Below are 16,149 nucleotides of genomic sequence, written 5' to 3' on the forward strand. Positions count from 1 at the left end.
ATCTTTCATTTATTTCAGATTCAGGGCATGGTTTTCCATTGGGCTCTCTCGAAAGGTAATCAACGATACCCATAACCATCCCAAGTATATAGATGACCTTAAATTGATACAATAGTAATCGATCCACCCACCTAATTAGTCGAGATTGATACGTTTTATTTGATCTATGTTCCCCGAATGCAGACGTTAAGGCTTTGTGATCTGTTGCTATAACAAATTCTTTTCCCAACAAATAATGTTCAAATCTATCTACAGCCCAAACTACTGCCAGTAGCTCGAGTTCATTAGTAGAATATTTTTTTTCCTGAGTATTTAGATACCGAAATGCAAATGCAATCGGTACCCATTCGTTTTGATCTGACCATTGATCAAGAGTTGCCTCTAGACCACTATGGCTGGCATCACATTTTACCCGAGTTTCTCTAGATGGAATAAAATCGTTTAACAAAGCGATTTTGGCTACTGCTTTTTTTATCTCCTCAAATACTACGGAGTGTTTTCTGTTCCAATCAAATGTTTTCACTGGAAGTCGAATATTCTTTATTTTCTTTTTTTCATTTTCCTCTTTCAAAAATGGTCGGAGTTTATCTGGTAAACTAGCTGCGTTCGGGATGAGCTTAGATAAACGATTAATGCTACCCATGAACGATCAAAGTTGTTTTAACGACTTGGGAGGTTGCAGATTTGCAATGGCCTCAGTTTTCGTATATTTTGGTATTATACCTTCTGCCGACAAATTATCGCCTAGCCAATTGACTGACGGCTGAAAAAATTCACATTTTGAAAATTTTAATGCAAGATTTTCATCCTCCATTTTCTGTAACACATTTCAAACAAATTTTTCATGATCCTTTTCTTCCCACTTTGAGACAATTAAAATATCATCTAGGAAGCAAAAGGTGTTTTTAGAATGATTCAATGTTCTATCCATTGTCTTTTGGAATTCAGCGGGCATGTCCGCCAGCCCGTAAAAGCCTGTCAGAAACATATACGTTCCTGTTGCCTGACTTCCAACAATGTTGAAATTGCAATGTTTTGCTGTGTCCGCAGTTGGCCTTATTTGACTGTAAGCATACTTTAAATCCAACACTGTGAAATACAGTGTGCCTTCTGCTGTCGCAGTGATTATTTGACTTACCCTATCTATCAGTTCATCCACGTTTGGCATCTGATATTTATTTTTATACAGTTGTTTATTGATGGGTTTCGCGTTCAAGGCTAACTTAATTAAATTGTCTTTCTTAACTGTGATGACAATTGGAGCAATAAAACAATCACTTGTACATTTATTTAATTTTTTAATATGTCTTCGCAAGCAATTTCTCTAGCTCTGACTGTACTTCATCCTGAACTTGTATAGGAACTCTCCTACCTTTTTCTTGGATTGGACATAATGGATATTTGAATTTGGTATTCACAGTATGATTTTTTGACTCCCCTTGTCTATCAAAAAGATATTTGAATTGAATACAAAATTTCTGTTTCCAACCTTCTGACTGCTCGCACAATAGCACGTCAAACCTGGATCTTCGTGTCGGTGCTGGTTTCTGAGTAGTCTGAATCCCCAGTTTTCCTTGAAGATCTAGTCCTAGTATGCACCGCATACGTCTTTCCGTGACTAATAATGGCGCTCCGAGCACTTCCCAACCAGCCGAAAGTAGATTCGCTTTTAACGCTCCTAGTATCAAAATAGGACGTTTATTGTAATCCACAAACTGTGCGGACAGGTTAGGTTTCTCTGCAGCAATAACTTTTGAAATCATGGGTCCTTCCAGAATTTGTTTTGTTGTTGCCCAATTCAAAAATGATACTGGACTACCCGTGTCTATAGTCATATTCAAAATTTGACTAAAAATTTTCACCAAAGCCTTCAATGCTTTAATTTGGTGAGATTGTGGATTCCTTTGGACCTCAACCTTTTCTACGGTCTCGGACTTAGCAACCTTCTCTTTCTCCTCGCCGTTTCCTTCTGCGTAAACATTCGCTAATACTCGTTTGTTGATGTATTGCTCAATTGCTGCAACTGAAGTTAAATCCTCTTCTACCGCCATTATTTCATATTCGTCACAGGAATCAAAACTTTATGTTAAATTACATTACTCTTCCGAACTAGAGTTTTCGTTTACAACTTCATTAACTTGCTGTGATCTGCACATTTTTGCAAAATGATTGGGTTTGTTACAATTCTTGCATGATTTACCCATTGCCGGGCAGGTTTTCAGGTGTCCTTCTCCAAACACTCTACCACATCGTGTACATTGTTTCTGATCTCCCTTAGGTCTTGTAGTCTTTCTGTTTTCATAATTCTCACTTCTATTCTGATTCTGACCTTGACGTCGAGGATTATACCCCTTGTTTCCAATTGCCATAACTGGTTCTTGTTTTATTTTCATTTGTGTGCTTGAAAATAGTCCCGAATTATTAGTACTCGTTGAAGTTTTTTGAAATGCTTGTGTAGCTTGCTTACTTTGTTCAAATTAAGACTTCTTCTGGAGAAAATGTTTTAAAAGTTAATGTGTCCTGAATAACAACGTTCCGCATCCGGTATATAAATAAATCTCTCACCAACTCCTCTTCTAGTCCTCCCAGCTCCACCTTTGCCGCTTGCGCAGTCAATGCCGCATTAAAGGATTCAAGAGTTTCATTCGTTTCATGAGATCGTGTAAACAATTTGTATCTCTCGTAAGTAATACATTTCGTCTTCTCAAATGAGATTTTGGCTATCTCTTGAAAACCGAGTTTTGATACTTCTGTGTGCGGATTGTTTCGTTTAAACTTTTTCTTTCCTTCTGAGCCCAAGGCGAGAAATAGTCGTGAAATCAGACGTTTTCCAACTTCGTGATAGAATACGTTGTGTCCTACTTTAGATCCTCTCGTAACCCATTCTTCATTTTCTAGAATGACTCTAACCCGTGCCAATCTGTTCCAGGCTTCTCTCTCTGCTACTGTAGGCGCATCTTCGTATTCTACCTGTGATTCTACCCGTGGAATTGGTAGAGGTTCTTCCAGTACTACTTTTGTTTCCTCTAACATTACTTCTGGATCCACGTTCTCTTTGACCGTAACAGCTAATAGGAATTAATCAAACCATGTTTCAAAATTCCACGGTGGGTCTGAGTTTGCAGAGGCCCAGAATACCGGAATTCCCATATCTGTCCTATTGTCTTGAGACATAAAAACGGATCCTGCTGACTGCACCATGTGATACCGGATAGAACCTCGTGTGTTTTGACGTTGAAAACAATAGTGTTTTCTAAGATTTTAATTTAATGTTGAAACCATCTTTTATGATTAGCCTGAGATCGGTGGCTAACTGCACGCCGTTGCTACAGTAGAGAGAATTGAATCTCTTCATTAAACAGCAAAGGTCACACATGACTGACCGTGAATCAAATAATAACATAATATAATTTATAGATAACAATATGAGCAATGAGGCCAAGGCTATAATATGGTTACTGCAAATGCAGGTTTCAATGGCCGACTGGCACAAACTCCCCTGACTCCAAAGGCGATGTTCTCATCGTCACTGCAGAAGCAAAAGGCAGTGACGATGAAACATTGACTTCGTTGTCCGGGGAGTAAGTGCCAGTCGGCCATTTACAAGAAAGATTACGAAATCTGTTAACGCTATTTCTCATAGACATATCAGATCAACATCGCGCAAGAACACTTACTGAGTCAGCCGTTCAGGATCAGTGTACTATTAAGGGGAAATTGGTCAATCCAAAAATGTAAATCTGTAGTTAAGAGAACTCAGTATGTGAAAGAAAAGATCAAATGGCGAAAAAATTGATCGATCTAAAGTTGTCCAGCTCCTATTCACAGTATACGACAGGGGAAAAACAGGATAGAAACCGTGGACGGCGGAGGAAGCAAACAATTTCATTTTTTCCAAAATCCTGTCTTGTCGCTGAGTTGTTAAAAATTTTTTTACGGTGACGCCAATTTTCTTCAGTCAAAGCTCATTCTTAGCGCAATAATGGTAATTTTCGAAGTATCATTAATTATGCCTTGAAATGCAAAATTAGCAGTTTTTATTTAAAATTTTCATAGATCAGTTCTGCATAGATTAACTCTCAAACTCAGCTTTGATCAGTTAGCTGAGTTTGAGAATTGATATTTGCAGTTTCAATTAAGTTTTTCTGTTCACCTAAGAGTAACCCCCTCACGCATCAGTGTTAAATAGCAATTGCCTGTTTTAGGTTAAAGAGATCTTAAAATGAGGCTGCTAGCTCAGTTTGAGCAGGAGCGGGTGATAATTTGGTTCCTAAACTCAACTTTTATAGTGGTTGATGTACTTGGACAACATTCAATTTGACGCCGAAAGAAGCGAAATCATAAAAATACGGCAGCCAATTCTCCTGCCTTTCTGCCAATGGCTGTAGGACTTAATTGTTACCTCGTCGCATGTGGCAAGTTCATCGACTGTTACCGTAATGTCAATTCAAATGTTACTGATCAATGATAACGTTAAAATATACTGACCCTGACTTTGTATTTTATGCTTTTTTGATATGAGTTTCGCGTTAGAAGTTCATTCGGCTCATTTCAAAACTTTTTTTGATATTAAGTAAATTCCAATTTTTTTGCAACTATGTGCATTATCAAGGTTTTTTCACTTAATTAATCTGTGACGACAAAACATCAATTTAATCAACTACATGCAATCGGATTGCTCACTATTCCTGCAACAAATTGGCTATTCTTCAAGAGCAAGCAAAAGGATTCGAGTAGCTCAAGCAATATCTGAAGCTGCTTCAGAGTGCAGAAATTGAGCTGAGGTCTACGCGATTGATAGTGACACACTAAGAGAGAATCGTGAGTCTCAAAGCAATTCATACCTTTTTGGCCATAGATTGCAATGGAAGCTCCCATTGCTTGATCACAAATTTGAACATACAATTTTTCACTAAAAACTACCTGTGAAAAAGACCTTGCTGATCAACACATCCCGAAGCTTTTTCTTTTGGATTGTGGTTGACCTTGTAAGAATATTCAAAAGTGAGCCAGGACGTGTTCTTGATATCGCTTATTCTCTTCATCCAAATCTACAGTTCAAGCTAGAGAAAGCTATCACTGAGGGGAAGTTGCCGTTCCTGGAATTGAACGCGAGTGTATCGCAAGATAAGAGTGTAACCTGAAATTGGTGTAACAGGCGTTCATTCAAGTCACATATGAGGTTAAGAAAAAATGATCTTTAACCGATGGCTCAAGGGCCAGTCACAAAATCTTTTGTGATTTCGTACATCAATCAGTCGGAGCCAGTTAGTGATTTGCTTGGAACCTAGTACTTTGGGATCGTTACAAACTAAACGCTACTACCAAAATACACTCAACTCTAGATAGAATTAATTACGCCACCAATGCCAGGTCTCTAAATGCCTCTGACCCGCAAATGACTTTAAAAACAATGTTGAGACCTCAGGTAATTACTGGAGGCTTTTGTTTAATAGTATTTATTTTATCCTAGTCAGATGGATCAACCTAAAAATCGCCTTATCTCAACATAGTCAGATAGAATAGGCTATCTGACTATGTTGAGACAAGACGATTTTTATGATGATCCATCTGACCTGGATAAAATATACACTATCAACTTCACATACTCTGGAAAACATCTGGACAATAAGTATAGATTTAGCTACTGTAACATACTCAGGAGAATTGAATAAGACTCAAGAAATTTGGAATGCTAAAGCTCGCGAAGTTTCACTCGAAATGTTTCGGACTGTCAGGTTAGTGGATTGGGATGTTTCGCTGTTGATCAGGATAGTTGTTCTTGTGAACTTGAAGCGCTTGACTCCCCCTCCCTCTCTCTCGCTCTCTCTCCCTCTCTCTCTGTCTCTCTCTCTCTCTCTCTCTCTGGATTGTCGCGCCCGGTGGTTAAATTCTCTATCCGAAACAAGAAGCTCTACACTAATATAGTACAAGCAAGTTACGAATATGAGATAGGGTCCAGCTCTTTTTCTTGCATCTTTCCCGCATCTGCTCTTTCCGCTGTTCTGATTTCTTACTTTTTTAATTCAGTTGCCTCGAAAAATTTGATCATGACGGCCAAATCGTTATATTGAAAAAAAAACCGTCCAAACTAAAAGCAAACTGTTCTGATGTGATTGACTGACTCAAGGTATCAAAATCCATCAGATGCTTGGATCACACTGACCACACTGACTTAAAGGGTATCTACCCTAATTGAATACAATCGTAAAATTATCCACGGTGCTTTGCTTAGAGTTGTTAAGGTTCCAATAAGTTGGAAGTAATTTGAATAACCTAGTAGGGCGCAATGGCTGAAAAATGAGTGCCCTGGGTATTGATCTGTAAATGTGGTAATTATTTAGGGCAAGAGCAAGACAGAAGAGATCGAAGATTTTTAACTTATTCGCGAAAGGATGTGAAGGCCCTAAATTTTGTGGCTCAAAATAAAAAAACCGGAGCCCATGTTTTGCAAGCAGGCTACAGAAATCAACCAATGTTCAAGTAGTTTTCTCGAAAGAAACTACGATCAAGTTTGCCGTTGCTGAAGTCAATACTTTCTGATGAAATCAAGCCAAGTGTGTTTGTAATCTGTCTTGTAGTGGATATATTTCCACCTATGTTGGACAAACAATTCGGCGATTGAGCACTCGAATTGATGAACATGAGAAAGCAGACTCAGTGGGACTCAGCAGACTTGAGAGATTAAGAGCAGTTGTTAGTAGATACTTTATAGATGTTAACTCTTAACACTAGATGTAAAACGTATAAGGAAAGAGAAGCCGGGCTTGAACACGCGCGAAAAAAACAATAAGCAGGGAATATTGACACTGAAAAGATGGTCCCCAAAATCATTTTTTTAATTGTTCACGGCTAAGTTATAGTAACGACCCAAAATTAGAAAGTTCCTGACACAACATAATTTTTTTTGAACGTTTCTCGGTTCCGGATTATATTTTTTTGGTTAATTTCGTTGTTTTGCGTTTTATGTGTAACATTCGCCCAAACATTACACAGTAACGGAGCGTAGAAAAAGCACTTATTGACAAATGGCAGGCGTAAGTAACCCTAATTTTACTCGTTTTTCACCGTCTAGACCTAGCCAGATAGTTTTCTGGTCTGTTTAGGGCTAAGTAAAAAATTACAATTTTTAGGCCATCAGTCAAACGACTTTTGATCAGCTTTCGTTACATGCGAAGATAACCACATAGCTGGATCTCGTATCCCCAGAATACATGATTATTACTAATTACATGGCTCAGAATCCCTTATTTACTATGTTTTTAGTGACAGTTATATACTGAACTCATTGGGGATTGATTGACTTTCACTTCTCTCTAGCTACTTATGCTCTGAAAATTTATGTAAAATCGGAGTTAATTCAACTATTCAGGGCATCACAGCAGCTAAAAAGTACGTTCAATAGTTTCACACAGTCTCTGGGCACCAAGCCTCCAATTCCGTTTTCCCTCAGAGATAAGGTCGTTATCTCTCCAATCTCATGGTACGGATCCGCTCCGACGGTCCCACTGAAGCCTCCTTTCTTCTTATCTGCTTCAGCTAAGCGTCTTATCGTGTCTTATCGTCACGATAAGAGGCTCCGTCTCTTCTCTATTTTTCACAACTGTTCTTCGTCTTATTTTCTCGGCGTCTCTGTTTCAACTGTCTTTATTCTCTTTTTTTTCTTTAAAATGGCCGTTCCCGCATTTCGCAGAAATGATCCGGTTCGAATCGAAAATTCAAAATTTGAAAATTCTAGTATTACGACCCTCCTTTTCATTGCCAATATGATGCTAACGCCTTTATTGTTCCTATTTCTAGTGCGTCGGCGGGTTCGACTGTGCCAATCCGGGGAAATGGCACTATGACGGCAATTTCTAGAAACACAAGAATAAATTGACAGCTCTAAGTAACTCAAGTGAACAATTGTCAGTTGGCAAGGTTTGCGTTTGTGCTTTCAATTTGGTTCCATTGGTTCCATACTAAAACTGATTTTCTGAAAAAAAAACAAACCATTCAGTAGTCCAAACAGACCGAAAGATCTCATTATTGCATTGTGACCACCTTGGTGTAGCTGATCACGTGTGTCTATATCCCCTTGAAAAAACTAATTAGCTTAAGGAAAGATGCTGACCATACAACAGCCGAAAAAACCCTAGACCAATTCAGACGAGTCCAGTGTTAAAATGACGTTCAACTACACCACGCTAATTTGGGCTAGTTTTGTTTTCGGTTCAACGATTGTTTACCCAAGTTCCAACATATTTTAAGCTAGTTTTGTTTTCAGTTCAACTATATTAACCCAAGTTTTGCCGGCTTAAGTTTCGCTCGATAATTATCTATGAAAGGTAATTTAACGCTGTCAATTGTTTATGTCAGAATGTGTTCCTCAAATTGGACATCATTCAGTTTAGGTAGATATAGTTTTTGTTCCGACCATTGAAAATGGGGAGGATCTTTGTATTCGGGCGTGTTGTTTTTTTTTGTCCACGCAAAATCAGGTACCATAAATAATGATCGGACTGGGTAGAGTGATATATCATATAAAAGCCTTTTCAGTCGTGATTCGAACCCCTTCTAAAAGAAAAGGTCTACAAATTTTTCCCGGTGTCGAGAAAAAGCGGTCTGAAATTTTTGATTTTTCCTCTAAGTTCGAGCGAGTGAGCAGGGTTACATTAGCTCAATTATGCCTATTTTAAGCCTTGAAAATTTAGTTTTACTCTATTGGAGGAAAATTATTTTAAATCTTAGTTTGTTTTTGACTTTTTTGTTTTTCTTGTTATTTGTCTCCAAAAATTGTTTTCCAGTTTGCATATTTTACATGGCGAAAATGCCTAAGCTTTACTTTTTTGCTCAGATTCCTTTATCACACCAAGCCGAAAAAAAGCGACATTAATTGGAAAAACAATTTTTGTTGTAATTTTTTAAGGTTGGTCGGAACGTTCTGTGATACTTGCACAGTAACCAGCTATTCTTGTTTCAATGTTTGGTTCTTCCAACATGCTGGCCTCCACTATATGTTTTTAATTATTGAGTTGCATCGCTATTGGTTGCGTTGCCTTTTCGTTGAAAACTAATTGTCAGGCGGCCAAAACGAGTTGAATATTGGAACGATTGTAATATTTCACATCTACACTGTATTTGAAATCAGCAGATACTGATTCGTTTCAGAATACAGATTGCTATATTTGATACTTGAGCTTGTGTACGGCTGAAGTCGAATATGAATAGACATTGGTGCAATATTTGACTAGCTTCTAATTCCCCTATCGCTATCAACACAAGAGTCTGTCCAAGTAGCGCTCAAAGAACGATGATAATACCACTCGAACGGGTATTCCATGAGCGGGAGCGCAGCAACACGTGGAAAGACTACTATAATGAACTGAGAAAACAAGCCATCATCAAGACTGTAGACAAGGCCTCTAAAGTTGCGATTGCCAATCGAAGGTTGAATCGCTACTCGGATGTTCTACCATATGATTCTAATCGAATTGTTCTCAAGTCAGGTCAGTCAATTGTGATCTGTAGTTTTAAGCACAGAAATTAATTTGCAATTATATAACTTTAAGCCGTGATCTTCTAACTTTTGGTTGGTTTTCGCAATTGATGTCCATTTGAATTACTCCATAATTAGTTCCTAGTTTTTAATTAGTTCCTATTTGAATAAAATGATCAGAATCAACAAGTTATTCACGTCTGCAAATTCGTGCAATATGCCGACTGTTAAGTGCTTTTTGGCAAAAATGGAAATGAAGGAAGTATGGAGAAACAATATCTCACAAAACACAGAAGTTATTTAATTGACACAAAAATTAAACAAAAAATGTAATTAAACAAAAGCACTGAAAAAAGGCGGATAGACCAAATGCTTGAGATGTCCCTCTGAAAGTCTACCCTTCGTAATAACAAAAAAAGCCGGCTCTTTTCCATTCTCCCTTATTTGAATTTCAGTTTTGAAATTTTTTTAAACATCGTCATAATGAACATTTGCATGGTGAACAACTCAACTATTGTGAACACATTTGTTCGTCATACCTTTCCTCGTTACAATCAGCCATAGTAACACGTAAGACATCTAAGAACTTGGAAAAATTGAAATGTGTGGGTAGGAGTTGAAGAGAGCCCAAAAGCTCTTGGTCCCTATGATTAGAATGAAAAAATTTTCATGAGCTCTAATTTTAAGATATCCCAGCGGAATGCAAACTTTATCCATTGATCCAGTATTCTCAAATTGAGTTATTTTCATCAAACGAGTAAAAAACAGTTTAAACAGTAAGTAAAAAACATGCTCAAAACAAAATGAGAAACGCTCAAGTTTTTCCAGTTTTGTGGCTTAGAGTTTGAAAAAACATTTAAAATAAAAAACTTGTTTTTTTTACCTTTAAAACATGTTTTGTTTTGTATAATAGAATGAAAAAATTTTAAACCCCCCGCCCTGAAAAAAGTGTCAATCATAAGTTGTTCTTGAAATTCAATTTTTTTTCTGGTTGTTTGCGTTCATGGAGTCTTTTCAAATAGCTGTTGGTTGTGTTTTCAATTTTGTATTGTTTCTTTGTGCGTTTTGGGGAAGGGACAAAACAGATCAGAAACGTTAGTAATAATGTGACTTAAGTATAATAGTCATTGCGAAGTCAATCACAAAAGTGAAAAAAAAATCAAACAAAATTTTGTCAGGTTTCTTTTTCTTAAGCTTCCATGATTTTAAAGCTGGGAAAGCACTCAAGTGCATCAATGCGAGGGCATACTGTGTATTTTGAGAATTGTCAGCGGATTCTGCTACAAGAGCGCTCTCTTTGATCTTCCTCTGTTGTTTTGTATTCTTTGAGCATTCAAACAAATATTAAACATGTTTAAAGACTTGTTTCTGGATTTCAGAGACCTACAAATACTAAAATGTGCGCATTTATAGTGCACAGTTTGGCCTCGAAATGATACCCAGGAAATAGTTATAAAATCTTGTAAGTATGATTATACAGCGAAATTAAATGCTTTTGCCTTAATCACTTGCCTTACTCGCTCGTAGATTAGACTAAAAATCTAATTTTTCAAATTCAGCAAATAATTGAATTACGATTGAAAGCGCTTTAATATGAAATATTATTCCACCTCATCTGACGTGTTTTTCCTGTTCATAAATTTTCGTGGAACCGAAAGCTAAAACGCACACGACGACAAAGCTCCTCCTGTATTTCAGTAGGCGAAACAGATTTGAAACTTCATGAAATCATAAGAAGAATAGCCGATTACTGCGCTAGTTATGTTCCTACCATAGTTTTAGAAAATACTACAAAAAAGTTTTTTTAAAAAGGAGTAGTTTTTTCTGCGTTGTATGAGAAAAGGATCGGAACGAAAAACTAGAGCTCAGGAATATTCGACATTCATAGTAAAATACGCAAATTTGGAAATTAATTTTTTTAGAAAAAACACTAGAAAAACAAAAAAGTCGAAAAGTTTTCAAAAATTGTTTCAATTTTTTTTGCAGTTTTGAATGTTGCCCGAAATTTACCCAAAAAGCGCTAAAAAAAACTCGTTTTACCCGCTCGACGAAAAATCGAAAGTTTCAAACCGGTTTTTCCCGGCACTGGGAAAAGTTTTGGAATTTTTCAAATGTCGTTAGAGTTACGATGATTATTTGTGGTAGTTGATTTTGTGTGGAAAACAAAAAAAAAGAAAAAACTAAAGCACCCGAATACAAAGTTCCTCCCCATTTTTCAAATGGTCCGAACAATATTCCGAAAACAAAAACTTTGAGGGTCATAATTTTTTGTTAGGACTTACTTTTAATAAAAGCTGTTAATTTATTTCTCTATTTTCTGTGAGTTTTCGAACGAATATCAGATCAATCTTAAAAGAGGATATCTCTTAATACTGTAAAAATGACCGTTCCTTGCAAGTTGTATTCAGAAATTTTATATTTTCTGATATTAATCTGCAATCTAACTTGAAGTTCTCAAAAAAAGTTTCAGGTCTGAATCGCAACACCAATGAGCAATATTTCCTTATTAACCAAAGTTTTGGAATTCTAATCTGAAGTGGGCTGTCTCTGAATAGCCCAAAATAGTTTGTTTGATTGATATCTATTTCGCTGTTTTTTTTTGCAATAGTTTGAGCTCGCTCTTTAAATCAAAAAGCCTAATGCCTCTGTTCGGAAAGGAACCTGAGCTAATTTCAGTTTTTAACTTGGTTTTTGAAAGACTCCTTGTATCAGGGCAGAGCCCTGAATGTTTGGACAGCCCTTTTGGACGCCGATTAAAAGGTTATGGTTTTTGAAATTGTGAAACAAATTGTATCACATTGTACTTGAAATGGCGCGTGGGGGATCAAGAAATGAAAAAAAGATAGCCGATTACTGTGCTAGTAGCGCAGAATGTTCCGACCATAGTCTTTAAGAAATACATTTTTTTTCTTCAAATTAGTGTTTTTTCTGCGTGGTGTGGTAAAAAAGATCTGAACGAAAAAAAAGAACTTGGACATATTCGACAATGATTGTTAAATAGGCCAATTGGATCACTGTTTTTCTAGAAAAATGACTATAAAAACGAAAAAAAACTTCGTCACAAAAATTCAAAAACTTTTAAAATATTTTCTTTATTTTGCATTATTTTTTTCTGAAATTGATCGAAGGTTTGAAAATTTTGATTCCCAAAATGGTGCTAAAAACTCCAAAAACTGACTTTACTTCAAAAAAATGGAGTTTTTAAGGCTAAATAAGCTATTTTAAGCATGCTCTCTCGCTTTATTCGCTCGAATTGAAGTAAAAATCAAAAAGTTTTAGCCTGTTTTTCTCGATACTGGGACAATTTTTCCTTAATGTCGTTAGAATCACGGCTGGACGGGCTTTAATATGATATATTACACAACCTATTCCAATGGTTACTTGTGGTACCTGATTTAGCGTGGAAAACAAAAAGACAAAACTAAAAGGCACCCCAATACAATGTTCCTCCTCATTTTTCAAATGGTCGGAACACTAAAGTTTCTTACGTGTGGTAACGTATTAATTAGAGTGAATTGCTGTCCTCAGTTCAATATGGAATGAATTACACTATGTTTTGTAATCGGAAACTAGGCTTTTTTCTCTACACCGCCTTTCAGTCGTGATTCGAACGACATAACAAAATTTCAAAAAAGTGTGTCGAGAAAAACCGGTTTGAAATTTTGGTTTAATTTCGAGCTTATTAGTGAGGTAGTTAGTAATTGCAATAGCTTATTTAAGCTTAATTTGAGCCGTGAAAATTTAGTTTTACTCAAGTTAAGTAGTTTTTGGAGTGTTTTAGCGTAATTTTGGGAATCAAAATTTGGATATTCAAGATTTCCGCAAAAAATGTTGATTAATTTTTTGATTTTTTTTTTTCGTTTTTCTAGTCATTATTGTTCAAAAACTCTTTTCCAAATGACCTATTTTACTATGAATCTCAAATATGCTCTATTATTTTGTTCAGATTTTTTTTATCACAACATGCAGAAAAATTACGAAACCAATTTCAGAAAACTTTCGTATTTTTTAAAGACTGGTCGGAGCATTCTGTGCTACTTGCACAGTTACCGGCTATCCTTATTGAATCTCATAAATTTCCAGGCTCCTTCGATCTGGAGTTAACGTGGTTGCTTTAGAAATTTAAAGTACGGTGCTGGGGTCCCATGTTTTTTCAATACGTATCAAATTGAATTTATTCCGGAAAAACTGAATTATCGTTTGGTTGCTGATTTTTTGTCGACTTTTAAAGCATGGACTTTGATTCAGATTTAAAAAAATTCTTTCCGTAATTTACAGTCGTTCTGTTATTTCCTAATTTTCCCGACTCGGATTATAAATCTCGGTTTCCGTCGAATATAATGGTTTCTGCTTATATTTTATTGGCTTAGTTTGCTTACATTTTTGTTGTTTCAAGGCTGAAATTGATTAATTACAAAATAATAAACCAGGACGGTTGTTATATAAAAAAATTTCAAAAACTTTTAGTCTTTTATTTGCCTGCGAGCATGTTTATAAGAATGGAATGTAGCAATTTATTGTTATTGGAGATTAAAAAAAACTGGAGATCAAAAAGTTATTGGAGATCAAAAAGTTGGAGATTTAAAAAACTGTCATTTCAGGGGCCGACAGTTATATCAATGCATCGTACGTTGAATATGCTCGAAGTGGCCAGAGATATATTATCGCCCAGGGCCCCATGGATATCACTTGTCATCACTTCTGGCGCATGATCTGGCAACACAACGTGTCCAACATAGTGATGCTTTGCAAGGTGATTTAGATTTTCGTTTAAATGGCAACTAATTTTGCACATTTCAGAAGATTAGCACTTTACTTTGTTCCTCGAAATATATCCAGTTGTACACTATTTTTTATAGGCTTTTACTTCTGAAGTTGAGAGAAGGATTAATACAGATTACCGTATTAAAGTGCTATGCGGCGCTTATTTAGGCTCATTGTTGGCTATGTTTTCGAGCAAATTTTGACGTTTGAATTGAACCTGAACGCTAAGTCATGTTTGTTTTTACAATACCTGGCTTATGTCGTTTGAAGACTGACACAGGAGAATGTCGAAAACAGTTTGAAAGTTTTGTGTTGTCTGAGTGTAAAAGTTGATTTAGGTTGTGGAGAATCAAAAGTGTAAATGTGCACAATACTGGCCTGCGAGTGTTGCCAAAGACATGAGTTTTGATGAGTTCACGATATCGCTTCTGACATGCAGTCTTTCGAGCGAATACAACATATCAACATTCAAAATTAGCAACTCCAAGGATAAAGAAGGATCGGAGAGGACCATCAACCACTTTCACTACCACGCCTGGCCAGACTTCGGCATCCCCGATTCGCCCGACTCCTTCCTCAAGTTCCTCTGTCTCGTCCGACAGCAGAATGCAGTTCATTCTCCGCCGCCTGTCATTCACTGCTCTGCCGGTAAGAGCACCCTCAGAATTGTTCTGCATGATGTAACTGTCTTGATAGTTTTAAAAATTGAAATAAGAAGGCGTTTTATAGGTGATAATTACTTGAAATGAAGATCGAATTTGAAAGGCGATGGAATTTATAAATTCAATTTATTGATTTTTGCAAATTCAGTGAAATACTCGTCCACCTCAGCCCGTTATTCTTTTCCGGAGATCCACTCGCGTATGTGAAGTTAAAGCTACGCTCTGGTTGAAGATACTCAAGTAGTGAATACTTTCATTAGTTAATTAGTTAGTGATGCTTATTTAAGGTATTGGGCGGTCAGGGGTGTATGCAGTGTGCGACATCATCATCCAGCTATTACAGGACCTGCCAGAGGGGGAGTGGAGTTCGATATCCCTGGACGAGATCTTGCTCTCCCTCCGTCTGCAGAGAGTCGGACTGATCCAGGCACCCGACCAACTGCGATTCACTTTCAAGAGCATCCTGAGAGCCAAGCAGATAATGCTGGACAAGGAGTGGCCTTCCAAGTTCCTTCAAACACACGCATCTGACGACGAATTTAGTGATTCAGACATGCCAGCTCCTCCACCACCATTGAAAGGCCATGCCAAACCCCAAGTGGCTGCTAACGGCGATGTGGCTATGAATGGGGATGTCACCTCGAAATCAGAGTTGCGACAGCGAAAGCATCAGGAGACGGCCACCAAAGTAGCCGATATAAGGAAAAGGATGAAAGCAAATGAGAATAGCCAGCAGTTTTGGAACAATTACTGGCCTCACTTTATGGGCATTGGAGCCTTGATGCTGGGCACTTGTGCCTATCTGTATTTCTCTAGAACTTCCTCTTTGATCTAGTATCTGGACCTTCCTCCTTTTTCTCTTTTGCATTCAATCACTTGATTTTTAGATAACATTGAAACATAACCAATCGAGTGTTGATTTGTCTCATGAAAATGTGCCTTGCTTTTAGTAGAAGTAGAATTGTTTCCTGATGAACAATTTGTAATGCTTTGTTCTTCTTTCAATTTCTTCGAGCATATTTTGCTGACCTCATTATGTTGAATATCTCTTTCACTTCGCATTGTATTGAAGTTTTACAACTTATTTTAGTAGTGTAAATTAATCATATTTCCTGTTGGTTCTGATTTTTTCGTACCAATAAATGACAATTTACTAATTTTGCATTCATTTTTCTTAAAGAAAAACTGCTTCAGTGGTGCTCTGAATCAGATTGATCATCATCGTCTTTCTGGTTGTCTCAAAAG

At 36.9% G+C, this 16,149-nt stretch overlaps 3 protein-coding genes across 3 annotated transcripts in view; 2 read left to right on the top strand and 1 right to left on the bottom strand.

Moving 5' to 3' along the window:
- LOC134840432 (phosphoinositide 3-kinase regulatory subunit 4-like) overlaps window positions 1-16,149 on the top strand; it is a 236,219-nt gene that overhangs the window by 159,371 nt on the left and 60,699 nt on the right. The window lies entirely within an intron of this gene.
- Window positions 1-16,149, bottom strand: part of LOC134840436 (androgen-dependent TFPI-regulating protein-like) — a 183,940-nt gene that overhangs the window by 28,584 nt on the left and 139,207 nt on the right. The window lies entirely within an intron of this gene.
- Window positions 9,117-16,072, top strand: LOC134839286 (tyrosine-protein phosphatase non-receptor type 2-like). Its single transcript, XM_063854786.1, has 4 exons — window positions 9,117-9,488; window positions 14,080-14,231; window positions 14,581-14,890; window positions 15,192-16,072. The coding sequence occupies exons 1-4, from the start codon at window positions 9,293-9,295 to the stop codon at window positions 15,737-15,739; spliced, it is 1,206 nt and encodes a 401-aa protein (XP_063710856.1). The 5' UTR covers window positions 9,117-9,292; the 3' UTR covers window positions 15,740-16,072.

Source organism: Symsagittifera roscoffensis, chromosome 2 (genome assembly GCF_963678635.1).
Source record: "Symsagittifera roscoffensis chromosome 2, txSymRosc1.1, whole genome shotgun sequence".
NCBI classification, from domain to species: Eukaryota; Metazoa; Xenacoelomorpha; order Acoela; family Convolutidae; genus Symsagittifera; species Symsagittifera roscoffensis.

Bases quoted from the DNA above. Each gene is read 5' to 3' on its own strand.
- LOC134839286 (XM_063854786.1), top strand. From the start codon at position 9,293: ATGATAATACCACTCGAACGGGTATTCCATGAGCGGGAGCGCAGCAAC. The intron at 9,489-14,079 runs GTCAGTCAATTG...CTGTCATTTCAG, and splicing joins TCGAATTGTTCTCAAGTCAG to GGGCCGACAGTTATATCAAT. The intron at 14,891-15,191 runs GTAAGAGCACCC...TGCTTATTTAAG, and splicing joins TGTCATTCACTGCTCTGCCG to GTATTGGGCGGTCAGGGGTG.